Source organism: Somniosus microcephalus, unplaced genomic scaffold, assembly GCF_052327205.1.
Source record: "Somniosus microcephalus isolate GS21.2 unplaced genomic scaffold, FLI_Smic_1.0 unresolved_chr3, whole genome shotgun sequence".
In the NCBI taxonomy this organism is placed as follows: Eukaryota; Metazoa; Chordata; class Chondrichthyes; order Squaliformes; family Somniosidae; genus Somniosus; species Somniosus microcephalus.
In genome coordinates this window covers 59,731,215-59,756,105 of record NW_028225181.1, presented here as the reverse complement: position 1 = coordinate 59,756,105, position 24,891 = coordinate 59,731,215, and the positions used below count along the sequence as shown (strand labels likewise).

General features: G+C 49.0%; 1 protein-coding gene across 1 annotated transcript in view; it reads left to right on the top strand.

Moving 5' to 3' along the window:
- The window catches only part of LOC147091597 (rap1 GTPase-activating protein 1-like), a gene marked incomplete at its 5' end in the record, with an annotated part of 193,904 nt that overhangs the window by 160,723 nt on the left and 8,290 nt on the right, over positions 1-24,891 (top strand). The window contains 4 exons of the mRNA XM_085976613.1: positions 9,198-9,298; positions 10,258-10,387; positions 16,628-16,783; positions 17,663-17,734. Of these exons, the coding sequence (XP_085832739.1) occupies positions 9,198-9,298; positions 10,258-10,387; positions 16,628-16,783; positions 17,663-17,734 (459 nt within the window). The remainder of the gene's footprint in view (positions 1-9,197; positions 9,299-10,257; positions 10,388-16,627; positions 16,784-17,662; positions 17,735-24,891) is intronic.

Below are 24,891 nucleotides of genomic sequence, written 5' to 3'. Positions count from 1 at the left end.
CCCCATCACACCCCATCACACCCCATCACACCCCATCACATCCCATCACATCCCCAACACACCCCATCACATCCCCTCACAATGCATCACATCCCATCACACCCCATCACACCCCTTCACACCCCATTAAACCCCATCACATCCCATCACACCCCATCACACCCCACCAGATCCCATCACACCCCATCACAACTCATCACATCCCATCACACCCCATCACACCCCATCACATCCCATCACACCCCATCACATCCCCATCACATCTCATCACATCCCATCATACCCCATCACACCCCATCACATCCCCATCACAACCAATCACATCCCCTCACAATGCATCACATGCCACCACACCCCATCACACCCCATCACACCCCATCAAACCACCTCACACCCCTTCACACCCCATCACACCCCATCACATCCCATCACACCCCATCAAATCGCATCACATCCCATCACATCCCATCACATCCCAACACACCCCATCACACCCCATCACAGCCCATCACACCACATCTCATCCCATCACACCCCATCGCATTTCTTGACACCCCATCACATCCCATCACATCCCAACACACCCCATCACACCCCATCACACCCCATCACACCCCATCACACCCCATCACATCCCATCACACCCCATCACATCCCATCACGGCCCATCACAACCCATCACATCCAATCACATCCCATCACACCCCATCACATTCCATCACACCCCATCACACCCCATCACATCCAATCACATCCAATCACACCCCATCACACCCCATCACATCCCATCACATCCCATCACACCCCATCACAGCCCATCACATCCCATCACACCCCATCACATCCCATCACACTCCATCACAGCCCATCACATCCCTTCCCACCCCATCACAGCCCTTCACATCCCATCACAGCCCGTCACATCCCATCCAACCCCATCACACCACATCACATCACACCCCATCACACCCCATCACATCCCATCACACCCCATCACACTGCATCACACCCCATCACACCCATCACACGCCATCACACCCCATCACATCCCATCACACCCCAGCACACCCCATCACATCCCATCACACCCCATCACAACCTTTACTCTGTATCTAACCCGTGCTGTACCTGCCCTGGGAGTGTTTGATCGGACAGTGAAGAGGGAGCTTTACTCTGTATCTAACCCGTGCTGTTCCTGCCCTGGGAGTGTTTGATGGGACAGTGTAGAGGGAGCTTTGCTCTGTATCTAACCGTGCTGTACCTGCCCTGGGAGTGTTTGATGGGAAAGTGTAGACGGAGCTTTACTCTGTATCTAACCCGTGCTGTACCTGCCCTGGGAGTGTTAGATGGGGCAGTGTAGAGGGAGCTTTACTCTGTATGTAACCCGTGCTGTACATGCACTGGGCGTGTTTGATGGGACAGTGTAGAGGGAGCTTTACTCTGTATCTAACCCGTGCTGTACCTGCCCTGGGAGTGTTAGATGGGGCAGTGTAGAGGGAGCTTTACTCTGTATGTAACCCGTGCTGTACATGCCCTCGGAGTGTTTGATGGGACACTGTAGAGGGAGCTTTCCTCTGTGTCTAACCCGTGCTGTACCTGCCCTGGGAGTGTTTGATGGGACAGTGTAGAGGGTTCTTTACTCTCTATCTAACCCGTGCTGTACCTGCCCTGGGAGTGTTTGATGGGACAGTGAAGAGGGAGCTTTACTCCGTATCTAACCCCGTGCTGTACCTGCCCTGGGAGTGTTTGTTGGGACAGTGTAGAGGGAGCTTTACTCTGTATCTAACCCCGTGCTGTACCTGCTGTTACGTCCGTGTAATAATAAGAAAAGGACTGCAGAGAATGGTACAACAGGTGTTTACTCAACGTGGTTCAACTGCAACTGAAACAACAGATTACTACTCAGCGTTATATACAGGTGTGGTCACTGCCGGTACTACAGTATACATGAGCTGTAGAAAGTAATGCCCCCCTTAAAGGTACATACATTACAATTCCTCCCCTTTTAGATTAACAGTACCATAACACTCATTTAACAATTAAATATCAAACTAATTACAATTAACACTTTTAACATGCAACATTAGCTGAAAATAGTCTATTTATAAATTCAGTCTTTGGGGAGGTTTCCTGATCCTTTCTGGATAGCGCCTTTCCCGAGTGTCTTGCTCTTGGTGCGGAGGCGATTCTGGCCCCCTGTCATCGGTTGGTTCATCAGCTTCCGATGCTACTGTTTCTGAGGTAGATGCGACCTGTACGTCGGGTTCATCACCAGGTACGTATGGGCGAGGCATGGGGTTGACTTGTTCCTGTGACTCTAGGATCTGGTCAGCATGGCATCTCACGATGCTCTCCCCAATGTCCACTGTGTACATTAGTGGCCCCTGCCGCGTGCATATCATTCCTGGTTGCCATTTCTCTGTTCGGTAGTCGCGGGCCAAGACTGGTTGCCCTACATTGAAGCTTCTTGTCGGCTTCTCATTGATGTGCTGGAATTGCTTACTCTCAACATCCCTTCGTACATTTGGTCTGAGCAAATCCTGACGAGATCTCAACCTTCGGTTAAAGAACATCATGGCCAGGGCCTGGTTGGTGACTGCATGTGTCGCATTTCTGTAGGCGAACAGGAAATTGTCCACCTTATGCTGCAGTGGAATGTCATCATCGCACATGGCCTTTACTGCTTTTTTAAAGGTTTGTACGAACCTCTCAGCCAATCCATTTGTGGCTGGATGATAGAGGGCGGATGTGTAATGTCTTACCCCATTCCTTTTCATAAATCTTCAAAACTCTTCAGACACAAACTGTGGTCCGTTATCAGAGCAAATCTGCTCTGGCAAGCCATTCCTGGCAAAAATGGTCCGTAGGACTGCAATAGTTTTCTCCATGGTGGTGGAGGACATTTTGATCACCTCAGGCCATTTCGAGTGCGCATCCACGGCTATTAAAAACATTGAGTCCATGAATGGACCAGCAAAATCAATATGCACCCGTTGCCATGGAGATGAGGGCCACTCCCATGGATGTAGAGGGGCATGTGGTGGTGCATTTTGGACCTTCTGGCATCCTGAGCAGCTCTTTGTCAGGTCCTCGATTTGCTGATCGATCCCCGGCCACCACACATAAACCCTAGCAAGGCTTTTCATTTTCACCCCTCCCAGATGACCTTCGTGAAGCTCATTGAGCACTCTCTCCCTTAACTTGGGTGGAATTACCATTCGGGATCCACACATCAAGGTCCCCTGGCATACTGACAGCTGTTTTCTTCTGGATGAGAATGCTGGCAACAGTGAGTCGCCATGTGCTGGCCATCCCTTCACTGTCAAATCATATACCCGAGACAGTGTCAGGTCTTTTTGGGTCTCCTTCTCTATACCAGCATTAGTTACTGGTAAGCATTCAATTATAGTCGAATAAAATATTTTGACAGGATCCACTGCTGGTGCTTCCTCCGCAGTCGGCAGTGGCAGACGTGATAGCCCATCAGCGTTTCCATGCTGTTTTGTGCCCTTATACTCAATTTCATATTGGTGCGCCCCTATAAAAAGGGACCATCTTTGTAGCCGTTGCGCAGTCATCACCGGAATGCCCTTCTTTGGGTTAAAGCTGGAGACAAGTGGTTGGTGGTCAGTCAGCAAGGTGGACTTCTGCCGTGCAGTTAGTGATTGAACTTTTTCACTCCCCACACTAGGCTGAGGGCCTCCCTGTCAATCTGGGCGTAGTTATGCTCGGCTGAGGTTAGTGACCGAGACGCAAAGGCTACTGGCCTCTCCGAGCCGTCCGGGAATTTGTGCGACAGCACCGCTCCAATGCCATAGGGTGATGCATCACACGCCAACCGAATTGGTAGTGCTGGGTTGAAATGAGCCAACACCTCTTTTGATGTGATCAATGCTTTGCTCTTCTGGAAAGCTTGTTTACATTCGTCACTCCACTTCCATGGTACCCCCGTTTGCAGTAGGGTGTTCAGTGGGTGTAGTATGGTAGACAAATTCGGCAAGAACTTATGGTAGTAGTTCACCAGCCTGAGGAACGACCTCAGTTGTGACACATTTTCCGGTGCTGGAGCCTTGACTACTGCCTCAATCTTTTCAGGGGACTTATGTAACCCCTCTTCATTAATAACGTGGCCACAATACGAGATCTGCTTCTGGAAAACTCGCATTTGTGGCGATTAGCTCGGAGCCCATATTCCTTCAATTTAGTGAGCACCTGCTCCAGGTTGGCGAGGTGATCACTGTCATTTTCGTCCGTGACCAGGATGTCGTCCAAATAACATTGGGTCCCTGGAATCCCTTGCAGGGCTTGTTCCATTGCCCTTTGCCAAATAGCCGGAGCTGTTGCTACCTCGAACACCAGCCAGTTGTATTGGTAGAGACCTTTATGAGTGTTGATCGTGAGGTACTGTTTCGAGGCTTCTTCTACCTCTATTTGCAGGTACGCCTGGGCCAGATCAATCTTAGTGAAGCATTTCCCTCCAGATAGCGAGGCAAAAATATCTTCAATCCGCGGAAGCAGATATTGTACAGTGTGAAGGACTGGGTTCACTGTCACCTTAAAGTCCCCACAGATGCGAACCTTCTTTGGTTCCCCAGGCATATTACTCAATGACCTCTTCATTACAGGAACGATGGGTGTAGCCCACTCGCTCCAGTCCACTTTGGACAGTACTCTTGAACGTTCCAAACCTTCCAGCTCTGCTTCGACGGCTGGGCGGATCGCATAAGGTATCGGTCTGGCCTTAAAAAACATTGGGCTTGCATTTTCCTCTATTTTAATCATCGCTGTTATGCCTTTTAGTGTTCCGAGTCCCTGCTGGAACACTTCTTGTGCGTCAGTTAGCATTTTTGACAGTCGTCCAGGTGCGACATCGTCATCCTTTTTGGCATCTACAGTCAGTGCTTGTATGGAATGCCAATCTAGCTGTATCTTCCGGATCCATTCACGTCCTAGTAGTGGTGGTCCTCCATCTGGCAATACATATAGGTCCATTTTTGGTGTTTCCGTGCCGTTATATATAACGTTCACCCTTATTTTTCCTTTGGGGTAGACTTTTTGCCCCGTGTACGTCTTCAAGACAATCTTTGTATCTCTCAAGGGTATATGTGAGAATAGCCGCTTGTAGTCCCTTCGGTTTATGACTGTTAGGGCTGATCCTGTATCCAATTCCATTTTCACTTGGACTCCTGCTATCTTGAGCATGACCCAGATAGTTTGGTGATCCTCTGTTTTGATCACATTATGTAGTTTCAGACAACCCAGCTCCTTGCTTCTGGAGTCTGTATCACTCTTCTGTTCGTCTGAACTACTCTCCGTCACCTTATGTACCTTCTGGTACTTCTCCTGTGGAGATTTCTTGCTGCTGGTTTTCTTTCCCGACCTGCAGACTCTTGCTATGTGTCCTACTTTTCCACACTGTCTGCACACTTTGTCCTTGAACCAGCAATCATTATGGTCGTGTGTTGTTCTGCCGCAGCGATAGCACTTCACTGTTCTGTATGACATTTCATTTGTGCCATATTCTTGCAGTCTCCGTTGTATCTCTGCAGCACCCCGTGCTGCTGCTTCATGTGATACTGCAATGCTAAAAACCTTGTCCAGCGTAAGATCCTTTTCTGATAGAAGCCATTTCTGGGTTCCTTCACTTTGAAGCCCACACACAAATATGTCCCTTAAAGTATCTGCTAGTCCCGTTCCAAACTGGCAGTGTTTCGATAGCTTGCGCAGTTCCGTTAAATACTCAGCATTACTTTCACCTTTATGCTGGTTCCTTTTGTGAAACTTAAATCTTTCTGCTATCAGCAGTGCTGTGGGGTTTAAGTGGTCCTGTAGGATTGACACTATGTTTTCAAAATCCTTTTCTACTGGCTTCTCTGGGGTTACTAGGTTTCGTAGAAAGCCATACATTTTTGCACCCATTGAATTCAACAATACCAGCGCTTTCTTGTCATCTGGCACTTCATTCGCCTTGCAGTATACTTCTATGCGTTCGACATATGTCGTCCAATCTTCGACTTCATTGTCGAACGCTGTGATACTGCCACTCTTTGGCATTTTTGGCTGTGGTTAGACTGGCTTAAAAAGGCGTCTCCCGCGCTTTCCTTTCTTCCCCGCTGTGGCTTAAAATGACTTCTCCCGCGCTGCTGCCAACGCCGCTCTCAGCGGTCCTCGTGGCAAATGGCGAAGCCCTGTGGGGTTCGTGCGCTGCCCCTGCGCTGCTGCCAATGCCACTCTCTGCAGTCCTCGTGGCAATGGCAGCGCCTCGCATTTTCCTGCGCGCCTCTCTCCCCCGTTGACGCCGCTCGGCCCTTGCCCACCGGCTGCGTTCTGCTCTCTCTCGCCTCTCTCCCCCGTTGACGCCGCTCAGTCCTGAACACCGGCTGTGCCCTGTGCGCTCTGCCCTCTCTCTCTCCCCCGTCGATGCTGCTTGGCCTTTTTCTGTGCCGCTCGGTTGGGCTCTAGCCCGTCGCTGTCCAGGATGGGTCTGCGCAGTACGTGTTGCCAGCCCGTTTCGCTGGACCACCGTGACTGGAAAGCCAAGCCTGGCTCTCGACAGCCTCCCCTGCGATGTTCAAATCTCCGCTGGATGACTGGGTGGTTGCCCGTGGTCGACGCCCGTGCTTCTGGATTCGACCTCCTTCTACTGTTCTCCAGGAGCGAATCCCTGGGAGGTGATGCAGAGTTGCAGGTAGGTAAGAACTTGCTCATCGCCACTGTTACATCCGTGTAATAATAAGAAAAGGACTGCCGAGAACGGTACAACAGGCGTTTACTCAACGTGGTTCAAACTGCAACTGAAACAACAGATTACTACTCAGCGTTATATACAGGTGTGGTCACTGCCGGTACTACATTATACATGAGCTGTAGAAAGTAGTTCCCCCCTTAAAGGTACATACATTACACCTGCCCTGGGAGTGTTTGATGGGACAGTGTAGAGGGAGCTTTACTCTGTATCTAACCCGTGCTGTACCTGCCCTGGGAGTGTTTGATGGGACAGTGTAGAGGGCGCTTTACTCTGTATCTAACCCCGTGCTGTACCTGCCCTGGGAGTGTTTGATGGGACAGTGTAGAGGGAGCTTTACTCTGTATCTAACCCGTGCTGTACCTGCCCTGGGAGTGTTTGACGGGGCAGTGTAGAGGGAGATTTACTCTGTATCTAACCTGTGCTGTATCTGCCCTGGGAGTGTTTGATGGGAGAGTGTAGAGGGAGATTTCCTCTGTATTTAACCCGTGCTGTACCTGCCCTGGGAGTGTTTGATGGGACAGTGTAGAGGGAGCTTTACACTGTATCTAACCCGTGCTGTACCTGCCCTGGGAGTGTTTGATGGGGCAGTGTAGAGGGAGCTTTACTCTGTATCTAACCCCGTGCTGTACCTGCCCCGGGAGTGTTTGATGGGGCAGTGTAGAGGGAGCTTTACTCAGTATCTAACCCGTGCTGTACCTGCCCTGGGAGTGTTTGTTGGGACAGTGTAGAGTGAGCTTTACTCTCTATCTAACCCCGTGCTGAATCTGCCCTGGGAGTGTTTGATGGGACAGTGTAGAGGGAACTTTACTCTGTATCTAACCTGTGCTGTACCTGCCCTGGGAGCGTTTGATGGGACAGTGTAGAGGGAGCTTTATTCTGTATCTAACCCGTGCTGTACCTGCCCTGGGAGTGTTTGTTGGGGCAGTGTAGAGGGAGCTTTACTCTGTATCTAACCCGTGCTTTTCCTGCCCTGGGAGTGTTTGATGGGACAGTGTAGAGGGAGCTTTACTCTGTATCTAACCTGTGCTGTATCAGCCCTGGGGCTGTTTGATGGGACAGTGTACAGGGAGCTTTACTCTGTATCTAACCCGTGCTGTATCGGCCCTGGGGCTGTTTGATGGGACAGTGTGGAGGGAAATTTACTCTGTATCTAACACGTGCTGCACCTGCCCTGGGAGTGTTTGATGGGACAGTGTAGAGGGAGCTTTACTCTGTATCTAACCCGTGCTGTACTTGCTCCGGGAGTGTATGATGGGACAGTGTAGAGGGAGCATTACTCTGTATCTAACCCATGTTGTACCTGCCCTGGGAGTGTTTGATGGGACAGTGTAGAGGGAGCTTTACTCTGTATCTAACCCATGCTGTACCTGCCCTGGGAGTGTTTGATGGCACAGTGTAGAGGGAGCTTTACTCTGTATCTAACCCCGTACTGTACCTGCCCTGGGAGCGTTTGATGGGACAGTGTAGAGGGAGCTTTACTCTGTATCTAACCCGCGCTTTACCTGCCCTGGGAGTGTTTGATGGGACAGTGTAGAGGGAGCTTTACTCTGTATCTAACCCGTGCTGTACCTGCCCTGGGAGTGTCAATGGGACAGTGTAGAGGGAGCTTTACTCTGTATCTAACCCATGCTGTACCTGCCCTGGGAGTGTTTGATGGCACAGTGTAGAGGGAGCTTTACTCTGTATCTAACCCGTGCTGTACCTGCCCTGGGAGCGTTTGATGGGGACAGTGTAGAGGGAGCTTTACTCTGTATCTAACCCCGTACTGTACCTGCCCTGGGAGCGTTTGATGGGACAGTGTAGAGGGAGCTTTACTCTGTATCTAACCCGCGCTTTACCTGCCCTGGGAGTGTTTGATGGGACAGTGTAGAGGGAGCTTTACTCTGTATCTAACCCGTGCTGTACCTGCCCTGGGAGTGTCAATGGGACAGTGTAGAGGGAGCTTTACTCTGTATCTAACCCATGCTGTACCTGCCCTGGGAGTGTTTGATGGGACAGTGTAGAGGGAGCTTTACTCTGTATCTAACCCCGTACTGTACCTGCCCTGGGAGCGTTTGATGGGACAGTGTAGAGGGAGCTTTACTCTGTATCTAACCCGCGCTTTACCTGCCCTGGGAGTGTTTGATGGGACAGTGTAGAGGGAGCTTTACTCTGTATCTAACCCGTGCTGTACCTGCCCTGGGAGTGTCAATGGGACAGTGTAGAGGGAGCTTTACTCTGTATCAACCCATGCTGTACCTGCCCTGGGAGTGTTTGATGGGACAGTGTAGAGGGAGCTTTACTCTGTATCTAACCCCGTACTGTACCTGCCCTGGGAGCGTTGGATGGCACAGTGTAGAGGGAGCTTTACTCTGTGTCTAACCCGTGCTGTACCTGCCCTGGGAGCGTTTGATGGCACAGTGCAGAGGGAGCTTTACTCTGTATCTAACCGGTGATATTGCTGCCACAGGTGACAGAGTCGGAGGTGTTTAGTAACAATGAGGAGAGCTTGGAGTTCCAAGAATTCTTGCAGCTGATCGGGGAGAAGATTCAACTACAGGACTTCAAGGGGTGAGAAGGTGGTGGTGATCAGAGGATTCTCACCCAGGTTCACTGGACACGGATCAGCAGTAGTAACCCGGGCTGTTTACTCCACTTTCTGCCGAACTCAGGGGACAATGGTCTGGGATACGGAGCAGGAACCCAGGCTGATTCACCCACCTCCCTAACCCAGGGGTCACTAGACAGGGATCAGGAGCAGGAACCTGGGCTGATTCACCCCCTCCCTAACCCAGGGGTCACTGGACAGGGATCAGGAGCAGGAACCTGGGCTGATTCACCCCCTCCCTATCCCAGGGGTCACTGGACAGGGATCAGGAGCAGGAACCCGGGTTGATTCACCCCCTCACTAACCCAGGGGTCACTGGACAGGGATCAGGAGCAGGAACCTGGGCTGATTCACCACCTCCCTAACACAGGGGTCACTGGACAGGAATTAGGAGCAGGAACCCAGGCTGATTCACCACCTCCCTAACTCAGGGGTCACTAGACAGGGATCAGGAGCAGGAACCCAGGCTGATTCACCCCCTCTCTTAAATCAGGGGTCACTGGACAGGGATCAGGAGCAGGAACCCGGGCTGATTCACCCCCTCCCTAACCCAGGGGTCACTGGACAGGGATCAGGAGCAGGAACCCGGGCTGATTCACCCTTCTCCCTAACCCAGGGGTCACTGGACAGGGATCATGAGCAGGAACCCAGGCTGATTCACCCCCTCCCTAACCCAGGGGTCACTGGACAGGGATCAGGAGCAGAAACCCGGGCTGATTCACCCCCTCCCTAACTCAGGGGTCACTGGACAGGGATCAGGAGCAGTAACCCGGGCTGATTCACCCTCTCACTAACTCAGGTGTCACTGGACAGGGATCAGGAGCAGGAAAAGGAGCAAGATGAAGCAGGAGTGGTGAGGATCATGAGTGGGTGTCTGACAACTTCTGTCCAATAATAGACCTCTGCTGTGGTTCTCTTTTAGGTTCCGGGGCGGTCTTGACACCAGCTGCGGTCAGACAGGCTCGGAGTCTGTCTACACCACGTACCGAGGGAAGGAGATCATGTTCCACATCTCAACCAAACTGCCATTCACGGAAGGAGACGCACAGCAGGTGGGCAAAAGAAGGGACTGGGCCCAAATTATAGGCCTAGGCTCCCGGGTTACTGCATTATAGAGGCCCTGATATTGGCCCAGGCTGCCCAGTTACCGGGCTAATGAGGCCCTGATCTAGGCCCAGGCTGCCCGGTTACCGGGCTAATGAGGCTCTAATCTAGGCCCAGGCTGTCCGTGTTACCGGGTAAATGAGGCCCTGATATAGGCCCAGGCTGCCTAGTTCCCGGGTTAATCAGGCCCTGATCTAGGCCCAGGCTGCCCAGTTCCCGGGTTAATCAGGCCCTGATCTAGGCCCAGGCTTCAGGAAGCCTAAAGGCGGAAGTCACACCCCCATCCACATCAATGGGGCTGTGGTGGAAAGGGTGGACAGCTTTAAGTTCCTCGGAGTCCACATCACGGAAGACCTCTCCTGGTCCCTCAATACCTCCTCTCTGGTGAAGAATGCCCAGCAGCACCTATATTTCCTAAGGAGGCTGAAGGGATGTAACCTGTCACCCCTGATCCTCTCTAACTTTTACCGCTGCACAATAGAGAGCATCCTGACGAATTGTATCACAGTATGGTATGGCAGCTGTAGCTACTATGACCAGAAAGCCCTGCAGCGGGTAGTCAAAACTGCCCAACGAATTACCGGCACCCGGCTACCGACCATAGAGCACATATACCAGAAACGCTGTTTACGGAGGTCACGGTCCATCATCAAAGACCCTACCCACCCCAGCCACAGTCTGTTCGCCCTCCTGCCATCTGGGAGATGCTACAGATGCATTCGCACCCGTACGACCAGATTTAGGAACAGCTTCTTTCCCAGGGCTGTCATCCTACTGAACTCCACAAATAAACTCTAAAGCCTGCACATCTGCCAATGCACTTTATTATGGTTATGTTTATGTTAATGTATCACAAGCCAAATGTATGTTGAATGTTTAAATGTCTTAATCTAAATGTACACTCTCGGGAGCCGCAAGCCTACATTTCGTTGTACTGCACTTGTGCACTAACAATGACAATAAAAGTTGATTTGATTTGATTTGATAATGAGGCTCTAATCTAGGCCCAGGCTATCCATGTTACCGGGTAAATGAGGCCCTGATATAGGCCCAGGCTGCCCAGTTACCGGGTTAATGAGGCTCTAATCTAGGCCCAGGCTGTCCATGTTACCGGGTAAATGAGGCCCTGACATAGGCCCAGGCTGCCCGGTTATCGGGCTAATGAGGCTCTAATCTAGGCCCAGGCTGTCCATGTTACTGGGTAAATGAGGCCCTGATATAGGCCCAGGCTGCCCGGTTACCGGGTTAATGAGGCTCTAATCTAGGCCCAGGCTGTCCATGTTTGTTGTGTCTGTACCTTTCTACCTAGACACAATTTGGGACTCAGAACTCAGAGATTCAAACATGAAGTGCTTTATTCAAAAAGAAGGTTCTGGAGAGAACCGAACAAAGAGAACTAAAACTTAACCAAGAGAACAACCCCAACCCTTTATCTGCTGTGACAGCGCCACCACAGGTGGGAGGAGAACACACAATACATAACATATTCCTCCCCTCTTAAATGAAAGGTCCACATTATTCCTCAACAGGTAAGTTACTTTCAATGCACTCAACTAACCAAGGGTAGAGGTAGACTGCCTCAAACCCTGACTTTACCCTGGGGTTTATTCTGCCCCAGTCTTGTGGGTAAGTCACTAAGCCTACAGATCCAAGCGTCTTGGAGGCCGCCGCTCCCTGATAGGATACTGGCGGTCATCGCTGGCTTCCACAGCAGTAGGCATTGACACAGGCCTGGATGGAGAAGGTGCCTGTGTCAGTTGAAAGTCAGGAGTTTTGCACAGGTGGAACAGTCTCTTTGACTTCCTGTGTTGGAGAAGAGCACTGTGGCAAAGGATGCTGGTTTGCGGTATCATCCGGAAACAGTTCAGGCCAACCAGCCATTGGAGCCTCTGTGGCTATCTCTGCTCCTAGCAACAGTTGATCTGTGTGTCTTCTCCAGACGACGTCCTCAGCAGTCTCAACCGTGTAAGACACAGGGCCCGTCTGCGCGATCACCGTAGCAGGAACCCATTTTGGTCCAGTGTTGTAGTTTCGAGCTAGGACGTGCTCTCCAGGATGAAACCGTCTCTCCTTGGCCCTTTTCTCTCTCTTTTCAACTTGAGCTTGTTGTTGACGATGAGGTTTGAGTAAGTCAAAACTTGTCCGCAACTGCCTCTTCATCATGAGCGAAGCGGGGGAAGTTTTGGTTGTGGCATGCGGCTCGTTCCTGTAGGACAACAGGAAGCTGTTCAGACGTTGGTGGATTGAGCCCTGACCTTGCGATGCCTTCAAGGCGTGCTTCAAAGTTTGCACAAACCTTTCTGCCAGGCCGTTAGTAGAGGGATGATAGGGCGCAGACCTGATGTATTGGACACCATTCACATGCAGGAAGGTTGCAAACTCCTGTGATACAAATTGTGGACCGTTGTCACTTACGAGTTGTTCCGGTGAGCCATAACGGCTGAACATCTCACCAAGTTTCTCAATTGTTTTCTCTGCTGTGGTAGACCTCATCACAGCGACCTCCGGCCACTTGCTATGAGCGTCCACAACCACCATAAACATCTTCTCTTCGAAAGGACCGGCAAAGTCCACATGTACTCGCTGCCACACTTCTTCAGGCCAATCCCAGGGGTGTAGGCTTGCCAGCTGTGGAACATTCTGGACCCTTTGACATGGGGAACATGTTTTGGCTTTCTCCTCAATATTTCCATCGAGACCTGGCCACCAGAAGTAGCTTCTTGCCATTTCCTTCATCCGAACCATCCCACTGTGGCCTGTATGAAGTTGTTGCAGTATAGGTTCCCTCAGAGGTGGCGGAATGATGACACAGCGTCCCCAAAGAAGACAACCTGCCTGGACGGAGAGCTCATTTCTTTTTGAAACGTAAGGTTTCAAACTAGGAGAATCTCCTATAGCTCTCCCTCGAATGACATCGTCCATTACCTCAGACAGGACTGGATCATTGCGGGTGTACCTTCGCACCAGAACTGCAGTGACAGGTGCTCCCTCCACTTGTCTATCTGACGAGGCTCTGGGGGAGTAACAGGCAAGGGTAGCCTCGAGAGACCGTCTGCGTTGCCGTGCAAGTTTGATTTGCGATATTTGATGTCGTATGTGTGTCCTGACAACAGTAAAGCCAACCTTTGCATCCTGCTTGCAGCAAGAGATGGAATTCCGGTGTGGGGCCCGAAGATTGAAGTCAATGGACGGTGGTCCGTCAGGAGTGTGAACCTTCTCCCAAACAGGTACTGATGAAATTTTCGAATTCCAAAAACGATTCCAAAGGCCTCGCGCTCAATCTCCGCATAGTTACTCTCGGCCTTATTCAAGGTGCGTGATGCGAAGGCGATAGGTTTCTCTTCCCCAGAAGGCGTGATGTGGGATATGACTGCTCCCACACCATATGGTGATGCATCACATGCTAGCTGCATGGGTAGCTTTGGGTCGAAGTTTGTCAGGACCTCTGACTTCAGCAATGCTTTCTTTGCTTGGGCGAAAGCTTCGTTGCACAGTTCAGTCCATTTCCATGTTTTGCCTTGACATAGCAGCTGATGTAACGGCTTCAGCAATGTTGCTAAGTCTGGAATAAACTTCCCATAGTAGTTAAGTAGCCCCAGAAATGAACGTAACTGGCTCACATTCTGGGGTGCTGTGGCCTCCACGATCGCCTTGACCTTTGTCGGTGCCTTATGCAGGCCATTAGCGTCAATCACATGCCCCAGGTGCTCGACTGAAGACTGAAAGAATTCACATTTGTCTTTACAAACTCTGAGTCTGTACTCCTCCAGTCGCTGTAGTGTCGCATCCAAGTTCAGAAGATGATCCTCCTCATTTGTCCCAGTGACAAGGATGTCATCCAGGTAGCACTGGACTCCTGGCAGTCCACTTAAAATCTGATCCATTGCCCTTTGGAATAGAGCAGGGACCGATGTAATTCCAAACGGAAGGCGGCAGTACCTGTATAGCCCCTTGTGTGTCACAATTGTCATCAGCTCCTTTGATTTGCCATCGACATGCATTTGTAGATAAGCCTGGCATAAGTCTATTTTGCTGAACTTTTGCCCTCCGGCCAGGCCCGTAAAAAGATCACCAATGAGAGGAAGAGGGTACTGTTCCGCAGACAGCACCGGGATAATAGTCACTTTAAAATCCCCGCAGATTCGAACAGATCCATCCTTTTTCAGGACAGGAACAATGGGTGTGGCCCATTTGCTCACGCTCACAGGCTCCAGGACTCCATTCTCAATTAAGGCTTCCAAGTTAGCCTCAACTTTTGGCCTAATTGCATAGGGTACAGGTCGGGCCTTGTGAAACTTTGGCTTGCTGTCAGGTTTAATGTCCAGTCTCACGCTGATCTTTTTCATGCTCCCAAGTTCACCATTGAAGAGTTCTGCATGTTTGTTTAAAACTGCAGTCAGACCTGACTCCCCTTTTGACATCATGAGGACTGCAGGCCAGTCCAGCATGATTTTCTCTAGCCATGCACATCCCAATAGAGATGGGTAATTTCCCTTTACCACATATAGTGGCAGTTTTGCAGTCTGTCCGTTCAATTTAACTGTCACCTCAATGGCGCCTCTCATGGCCACAGGTTCGCCGGTATACGTCTTTAGCACAATGTTTGTTGGCTGAAGGGTAAGATGCTTTAGCATTTTGTTGTAGACAGTGTCTGAAACAAGGGACACAGCTGCGCCTGTGTTCACCTCCATCCGCACTGATTGTCCCTCCACCAGTGGTGACACCCAGTAGCCATTTAAATCACCTGCAACCATCAGTATGTGCATCTCTTCCTCCTCAGAGGTGTCGCTCCCCTCTGTTTTGCTTGTTCCATCATACTGCACTGAATGAACACTCTTTTTCTTCTCTTGTCCAAATACAGACATTTTGCTTTCATGCTTCCCAGCTCTGTCTGTTCTTTTTTTACCTCTACAGGCACGTTCAATGTGACCTTTTTTGCCACAATTTCGGCATTCCAACTCCGTACACCAGCAGTCATTAGCGTGATGGCCCGTTTTCCCACAACGGTAACATGTGCCATTCCGCGCACCTTTAGGCTCAGACGACACATTGTGAACTCTCCCTGTTGAACTCAACTGGTGAGCCTCCTTTTCCGCCATCTCCATGGAGACACTAAGTTCAATGGCCTTTTCAAGAATAAGGTTGCCCTCAGTAAGAAGGTGCTTCTGTGTGGCTGCACTTAGCAGACCACACACAAGTCTGTCTCTAATGGTGTCATTCAGCACCTCCTTGAAGTCGCAGTGTTCTGACAACCTTTTTAAAGCAGCAATAAACATCGTCACTGATTCCCCCTCCTCTTGATTCCATTTGTGAAATCTAAATCTCTCAGCAATAACCAGAGGTTTTGGTGAAAAATGTGCTCCAAGAATTTCCACTAGTTGTTTATATGTTTTAGTTCCTGGCTTATCTGGCTGTACAAGGCTGCGAAGTAAATTGAATGTCTTTGCCCCCATTATACTCAAAAAGGTAGGCATGACCTTTTCGTTTGCCACCGCATTCGCCAAAACAAAATAGTCAAAACATTCTGTATAAGCGCTCCATTGCTCCACATTTTCATCAAAATCACCGATGTTTCCTAATATAGTAGCCATCTCACGTTTCAAATTTTATTTTCTGTTTACTCATTGCACCCGTAACGTTAATGTGATGTTGCAATCTCTGTTCCGATTGTTTTGTAGTCGAAAACAAGAAGTTCCCACAACGCAGATTCATCTGATCCTCGTCGCCACTTTGTTGTGCCTGTACCTTTCTACCTAGTCCCAATTTAGGACTCAGAACTCAGAGATTCAAACATGAAGTGCTTTATTCAAAAAGAAGGTTCTGCAGAGAACCGAACAAAGAGAACTAAAACTTAACCAAGAGAACAACCCTAACCCTTTATCTGCTGTGACAGCGCCACCGCAGGTGGGAGGAGAACACCCAATACATAACAGTGTTACTGGGTAAATGAGGTCCTAATATAGGCCCAGGCTGCCAGGTTACTGGGTAAATGAGGCCCTGATCTAGGCCCAGGCTGCCCAGTTCCCGGGTTAATCAGGCCCTGATCTAGGCCCAGGCTGCCCGGTTACCGTGTTAATGAGGCTCTAATCTAGGCCCAGGCTGTCCGTGTTACTTGTGATCTCTTCACTCTTTGTTTACTGTTTCCTGGTTTAAATTCAGTTTAATTCGTCCTTTTTGTCTCTCTCCAGCTCCAACGGAAGCGACACATTGGGAACGACATTGTGGCTCTGATATTTCAGGACAAGAACACTCCCTTCAGCCCAGACATGGTGGCATCGAACTTCCTTCATGCTTACATCGTGGTGCAGTCCGATAGAACAGAATCAGGGGAGCACGTATACAGAGTGAGGGGTTCAGGAATTGACTGGGGTCTTTCATTCTCTCTCCCTCAGGGAGATATCTGTACACTGACTGGTGTCTCTCAGTCCCCCTCTCTCAGGGTAATATCTGTACACTGACTGGTGTCTCTCAGTCTCCTCTCCCTCGGGGAGATATCTGTACACTGACTGGTGTCTCTCAGTCCCCTCTCCCTCAGGGAGATATCTGTACACTGACTGGTGTCTCTCAGTCCCCTCTCTCTCAGGGAGATATCTGTACACTGACTGGTGTCTCTCAGTCCCTCTCTCTCAGGGAGATATCTGTACACTGACTGGAGTGTCTCTCAGTTCCTCTCTCTCAGGGAGATATCTGCACACTGACTGGTGTCTCTCAGTCCCTCTCCATCAGGGAGATATCTGTACACTGACTGGTGTCTCTCAGTCCCTCTCTCTCAGGGAGATATCTGTACACTGACTGGTGTCTCTCAGTCCCTCTCTCTCAGGGAGATATCTGTACACTGACTGGTGTTTCTCTCAGTTCCTCTCTCTCAGGGAGATACCTGTACACTGACTGGTGTCTCTCAGTTCCTCTCCCTCAGGGAGATATCTGTACACTGACTGGTGTTTCTCTCAGTCCCTTTCTCTCAGGGAGATATCTGTACACTGACTGGTGTCTCTCAGTCCCTCTCTCTCAGGGAGATATCTGTACATTGACGGGTGTCTCTCAGTCCCTTTCTCTCAGGGAGATATCTGTACACTGACTGGTGTCTCTCAGTCCCTCTCTCTCAGGGAGATATCTGTACACTGACTGGTGTCTCTCAGTCCCTCTCTCTCAGGGAGATATCTGTACACTGACTGGTGTGAATTGGGTGACCCAGATTCTAACACCACCTTCTCTCTCGGCAGGTTTCTGTGACCGCTCGAGATGATGTTCCATTTTTTGGGCCACCTCTCCCGAACCCAGCTGTCTTCACAAAGGTATGCTACTCAAATTGACCATTATCCCTTGAAAATTTTTTTTTTAAATTCTTTTATGGGATGTGGGCGTCGCTGGGCAAGGCCAGCATTTATTGCCCATCCCTAATTGCCCTTGAGAAAGTGGTGGTGAGCCGCCTTCTTGAACCGCTGCAGTCCGTGTGGTGAAGGTGCTCCCACAGTGCAGTTAGGGAGGGAGTTCCAGGATTTTGACCCAGCAACAATGAAGGATCGGCGATATACATCTAAGTCAGGATGGTGTGTGACTTGGAGGGGAACTTGGAGGTGGTGGTGTTCCCATCTACCTGCTGCCCTTGTCCTTCTAGGTGGAAGAGGTCGCGGGTTTGGGAGGTGCTGCCGAAGGAGCCTTGGCGAGTTGCTGCAGTGCATCTTGTAGACGGTACACACTGCAGCCACGGTACGCCGGTGGTGGAGGGAGTGAATGTTTAAGGTAGTGGATGGGGTGCCAATCAAGCGGGCCGCTTTGTCCTGGATGGTGTTGAGCTTCTTGTGTGATGTTGGAGTTGCGCTCATCCAGGCAAGTGGAGAGTATTCCATCACACTCCTGAATTGTGCCTTGAAGGTGGAAAGGCTTTGGGGAGTCAGCAGGTGAGACACTCGCTGCAGAATACCCAGCCTCTGACCTGCTCTTGTAGCCACAGTATTTATGTGGCTGGTCCAGTTAAGTTTCTGGTTAATGGGGACCCCCCCTGATTCGCTCTGCATCAAAACAATGTCAGATTAACCTGAGTGATTGCAAGTGTGTTACCATACAGAGAGGAAAGGCATTCCTGGTCATAATCTGTTATAAAGTTTGGCTGCTATCATCAAACACAACTGCATCTGATAGGTTAGAGGGATTATTGCACAATAATAACTGGAGCTGTACCTGCCCTGGGAGTGTTTGATGGGACAGTGTAGAGGGAGCTTTACTCTGTAACTAACCCGTGCTGTACCTGCCCTGGGAGTGTTTGATGGGACAGTGTAGAGGGAGCTTTACTCTGTATCTAACCCGTGCTGTACCTGCCCTGGGAGTGTTTGATGGGACAGTGTAGAGGGAGCTTTACTCAGTATCTAACCCGTGCTGTACCTGCCCTGGGAGTGTTTGATGGAGCAGTGTAGAGGGAGCTTTACTCTGTATCTAACCCGTGCTGTACCTGCCCTGCGAGTGTGTGATGGGACAGTGTAGAGGGAGCTTTACTCTGTATGTAACCCCGTGCTGTACCTGCCCTGGGAGTGTTTGATGGGACAGTGTAGAGGGAGCTTTACTCAGTATCTAACCCGTGCTGTACCTGCCCTGGGAGTGTTTGATGGAGCAGTGTAGAGGGAGCTTTACTCTGTATCTAACCCATGCTGTACCTGCCCAGGGAGTGTTTGATGGGACAGTGTAGAGGGAGCTTTACTCTGTATCTAAGCCTGTGCTGTACCTGCCCTGGGAGTGTTTGACAGGACAGTGTAGAGGGAGCTTTACACTGTATCTAACCCGTGCTGTACCTGCCCTGGGAGTGTTTGATGGGACAGTGTAGAGGAAGCTTTACTCTGTATCTAACCCCGTACTGTACCTGCCCTGGGAGTGTTTGATGGGACACTGTAGAGGGAGCTTTACTCTGTACCTAACCCGTGCTGTACCTGCCCTGGGAGTGTTTGATGGGACAGTGTAGAGAGAGCTTTACTCTGCATCTAACCCCATGCTGTACCTGCCCTGGGAGTGCTTGATGGGACAGTGTAGAGGGAGATTTACTCTGTGTTATGTTCATAAATAAATAGACATTCTTATTATGAACAGCTAGCTTGAGCTAGTCACTTTATTCAGCCATGTGGACTTGTACAGCATCCATCTTGACTACTGCCTTGTGCGTAGCCTAGTGCATCATGGGTAGCCCACTCTTATATATATACAGCTCCACCTAGTGTACCATCCTAGGATGACATGTTACTGATCATTATATCCCCCTTTCTTTGAGGTTAAACAAAACCAATATCAATCAATCATAACGACATAAACATCTTCACAACAGTCAATACATTTTCAATATAGTTTTCTTTGTACTCTAAGATTAAGTCTATCAGGCTTTTTTACTTCTCAGCACAGATAAGTCTGATGTGTTTTCATGAGAGCCTGTATGTGTGTTTGTGTTAGATTGTTCTGGTGGTGAATGACAAGATTCAGTTGCGGCATTGTCATCAATCTGCTGTTGGATAGTTTCTTGTGTTTTCAGGAGGGAACGGCGGTTCCTCCTGAGAATCTGTCCTTCCTCAGTTCTAACAGTGTATGACCTTGGTCCTACTTCCTCAAGAACTGTAGCTTTCCTGTTCCATGCATCTGGATCCTCAATCCTGACAACATCATCCCTTGTCAATGGTTTCAGAGTTTTGGATGACTTGTATGATTTCTGTTTCAGCTTTAACAGTTGAAGTCTCTGTCTCAGTTCCTTACTCTGCTTTTCTTTTGCACAGCAGGGTAGCGTGGTACGCAACTTGCGACCCATTAGGAGTTCAGCAGGTGAAGAACCAGAGTCTAAAGTTGAGGCTCGGCAGCTCAGCAGGGCGAGATAAGGATCAGACTTGCTTTCTGTTGCTTTCTTCAGTAGCTGTTTGAGAACTTGAACACCTTTCTCTGCCTTACCATTCGACTGAGCATACAGAGGACTGGATGTGATGTGTTGAAAGTCATAATGTGCTGCAAACTGTTGCCACTCCTTACAGTTGAAGCACGGACCATTGTCGCTAACGTCAATCCTGGGAATTCCATGTCTGGCGAAGACGGATTTCACATGCATTATGTCATTGCTTGCTGTGGTGCTTGAGAGCAGCGCCATCTCAGGATAGTTAAAATAGTAGTCAATCACTAATAGACAGTCTTTACCATTCAAATGAAAAAGGTCCATACCAAACGTTTGCCATGGTGCTGTTGGTAAGTCAGCTACTATTATTGGTTCCTTTGCTTGTTTGTTTTGGTGTTTCTGACATGTCTCACATTCGCCGATCATGTTCTCAATGTCCTTATTTATGCCAGGCCAATAAACAGTGTCTCTTGCTCTCCTTTTGCATTTTTCAATTCCGAGGTGTCCCTCATGAATCCTTTTGAGCACGTCTTGACGTAGAGCCTGTGGAATGACTATTCTGTTCTGTTTTAGTAATAGTCCACTTGCGACACTCAACTCTGACCTTATGTGAAAGTACTTTGGACAGGAACCTTTTGGCCAACCATGATGAATGTTCTCTATTACTGTTTGTAACACTGTATCTTTTACTGTTTCTTCTGCTATTTGCTTTGATTTTGTGTCTGACACGGGCAGCGCAGCAGTGACCATACTCACATGAACATCCACGTCTTCCTCACTAGAGCTCACATGACTCATTGTGGGTGCTCGGGATAGTGCATCTGCTAACACTATGTTTGCGCCTGGTGTGTAGATTAGTTCAGAGTCATATTTTTGCAGCTTCATCATGAGTCGTTGAATCCTTGGAGACATCTCATTCAGGTTCTTTTTTATGATGGCAACCAGTGGGCTGTGGTCTGTCTCAACTGTGAAGGTGGGAAGTCCATATATGTAGCCATGGAACTTTTCTAGTCCAACTACCAAGCCTAGACATTCCTTTTCAATCTGGGCGTATCGACACACAGAATCAGTCATAGACCTGGAGGCATAGGCAACAGGCTTCCAATCTTCACCCTCTGCTTGTAGCAAGACCGCGCCTAGGCCATCTTTTGATGCATCCGTTGACACTTTGATTCTCTTTGTTGGGTCAAAGAAGGTGAGTACAGGTGTGGTTGTCAGCACTGTTTTGAGAATCATCCACTCTTGGTCATGTCTTTCTGTCCATGCGAACTCATTTGTTTTATGTAGCAGGTCTCGCAGACAGGCTGTCTTGGCTGACAAGTTAGGAATGAACTTTCCAATGAAGTTTATCATCCCCATGATGCGTAGCACTCCTTTTTTGTCAGTGGGTCGGGGCATGTTGAGTATGGCATTTACTTTTTCCATATCTGGCTCTATTCCTTTACCAGATAGATTATCTCCTAGGAAAGTGACTTCCTGGACACCAAACTGACACGTGGCTTTGTTGAGCTTCAGTCCATTCCGGCGTATGCTCTGTAGCACTTTAGTCAGTCTCTCATTGTGTTCTTTCAGTGTGGAGCCCCAGATGATGATGTCATCAACATAGACCTGAACTCCTTCCAGACCTTCAATTATGTGTTCCATCGCTCTATGAAAGATTTCAGATGCAGATATTATCCCGAAAGGCATTCTGAGGAAACAATACCTGCCAAATGGTGTGTTGAACGTACAGTATTTGGTGCTCTCATCATCCAGTTTTAGTTGCCAAAATCCTTGTGAGGCATCGAGCTTTGTGAAGTATCTGGCACCTGACATTTCACTGGTGATTTCTTCTCGCTTGGGAATCTGGTAGTGTTCACGTTTTATGTTTGCATTTAAGTCCTTTGGATCCATGCATATTCTTAGATCATTGTTCTTTTTCTTTACACATACCATGGAGTTAACCCAGTCTGTTGGCTCTTCAACTTCCCTGATGACTCCTAGTGTGGTCATTCTGTCCAGTTCATTCTTGAGCCGGTCATGCAGGGGTGCTGGAACTCTCCGTGGAGCATGTACCACTGGCTGAGCATCCTCCTTTAGCTGGATCTTGTAAGTGAATGGAAGAACTCCAAATCCTTTGAACACATCCTGGAAATTACTCACTGCAGAATCCACCGAGTCATCTGGTCTGCTTATGGCACAGTTTATACGGTAGACTCTCTTGACCAGTTTTAAGTCCTCACAGGCTTTGTCACCTAGTAGTGAATCAAGTCCTTCAGCCACAACAGAAAACATGAGATGATGCACTTTGTCTTTGACTGTCACTTTAAGTCTGCATACACCTAAGCTATCTATTTGCTGTCCATTATAGTCCTTCAGTCGTACTGACTTTTTCTGTATTTTGGGCTTTTCTTTCATATTTTTAATGTCACTCATACTGATTAAGTTTGCTTTTGCCCCAGTGTCCAGTTTCAATGTAACTAATGCTCCATTTACCTGCAGTGACATTATCCATTTGTCCTCTTTTACTGCATTAACTTCATGTTCAGCATTGTCCAATCCTGAGGGCTGCACATTTTCTGTATCCTTTTTGATATTGTCACATGACACCATTCCTACAGAAAATGTCTCACTTAAATCAGTGTCCTCAATCACATTGACTTGTTGCCCTTTCTTTGTTTTTACATTTGAAAAGCATTGTTTGGCATAGTGATTCTTTCCATTACATTTTGTGCACATTTTCCCAAACGCTGGGCATTGTCGTGACTGGTGTTTGTAACCACAGCATTTACAATTAAAAATTCCATCCTCCGATTGCTTTGCATTTCGGTTCTGCCCATGTTTCTTCCCCTTGCAGTACACAGAACTGACAGCAGCACTATCACTTACTACAATCGCATTATTATTAATTTCACTGAAAGTCTTCGCGTGCGTTTGAGCTAGCTCACTGGCTTGGCATATTTTCACAGCATTTTCCAATGTTAGTTCGGTTTCTCTCAACAGACGTTCCCTGACCTTTTTATCATGAATACCAAACACAATCTGGTCACGAATCATGGATGATTTCAGTTCAGAGAAATTACATGTCTGTGCTTTCAGTTTCAGATCGGTCACAAAGCTATCCAAAGTCTCATTTTGCTGCTGTGTCCGTGAACGGAACACGTACCTTCCATAGGTCTCGTTCTTTTTGGGAGAACAATGTGTATCAAATTTCTTTAGCACATCGTCCATTTTTTCTCTGTCCTCCTCTTGATCAAATACAAACGTATTAAATACCTCTATCGCCTGTGGGCCTGCAACCGTTAGCGGCAACGCTATTTTCCTTGCGTCTGGCTTCGTATCGAACCCGATGGCAGCAATGTAGAGTTCGAATTGTTGTTTGAAAGTCCGGCAATTGCAGTCGACATTCCCCGTGAGTTTCAAACCCACCGGTGGCTTCAAATTCTCCATGTCACGTTTCACAATATTCAGCAGATTTTCCCAATCCTGGTACCATGTTATGTTCATAAATAATTAGAAATTCTTATTATGAACAGCTAGCTTGAGCTAGTCACTTTATTCAGCCATGTGGACTTGTACAGCATCCATCTTGACTACTGCCTTGTGGGTAGCCTAGTGCATCGTGGGTAGCCCACTCTTATATACATACAGCTCCACCTAGTGTACCATCCTAGGATGATATGTTACTGATCATTACACCCTGTATCTAGCCCCGTGCTGTACCTGCCCTGGGAGTGTTTGATGGGACAGTGTAGAGGGAGCTTTACTCTGTATGTAACCCGTGCTGTAGCTGCCCTGGGAGTGTTTGATAGGGACAGTGTAGAGGGAGCTTTACTCTGTATCTAACCGGAGCTGTACCTGCCCTGGGAGTGTTTGATGGGGACAGTGTAGAGGAAGCTTTACTCTGTATCTAACCCGTGCTGTACTTGCCCTGGGAGTGTTTGATGGGACAGTGTAGAGGGAGCTTTACTCTGCATGTAACCCGTGCTATATCTGCCCTGGGAGTGTTTGATGGGACAGTGTAGAGGGAGCTTTATTCTGTATGTAACCCCGTGCTGTACCTGGCCTGGGAATGTTTGATGGGACAGTGCAGAGGGAGATTTACTCTGTTTCTAACCCTGGGCTGTACCTGCCCTGGGAATGTTTAATGGGCTACTGTAGAGGGAGCTTTACTCTGCATCTAAACTGTGCTGTTCCTGCCCTGGGACTGTGTGATGGGACAGTATAGAGGGAGCTTTACTCTGTATCTAACTCCGTGTTGTACCTGCCCTGGGATTGTTTGATGGGGCAGTGTAGAGGGAGCTTTATTTTGTATCTAACCCATGCTATACCGGCCTTGGGAGTGCTTGATGGGTCAGTGTAGAGGGAGCTTTACTCTTTATCTAACACGTGCTGTACCTGCCCTGGGAGTGTTTGATGGGACAGTGTAGAGGGAGCTTTACTCTGTATCTAACCCCGTGCTGTACCTGCCCTGGGAGTGTTTGATGGGTCAGTGCAGAGGCAGCTTTACTCTGTATCTAAACCGTGCTGTACCTGCACTGGGAGTGTTTGATGGGACAGTGTAGGGGGTGCTTTACTCTGTGTCTAACCCGTGCTGTACCCGCCCTGGGTGTGTTT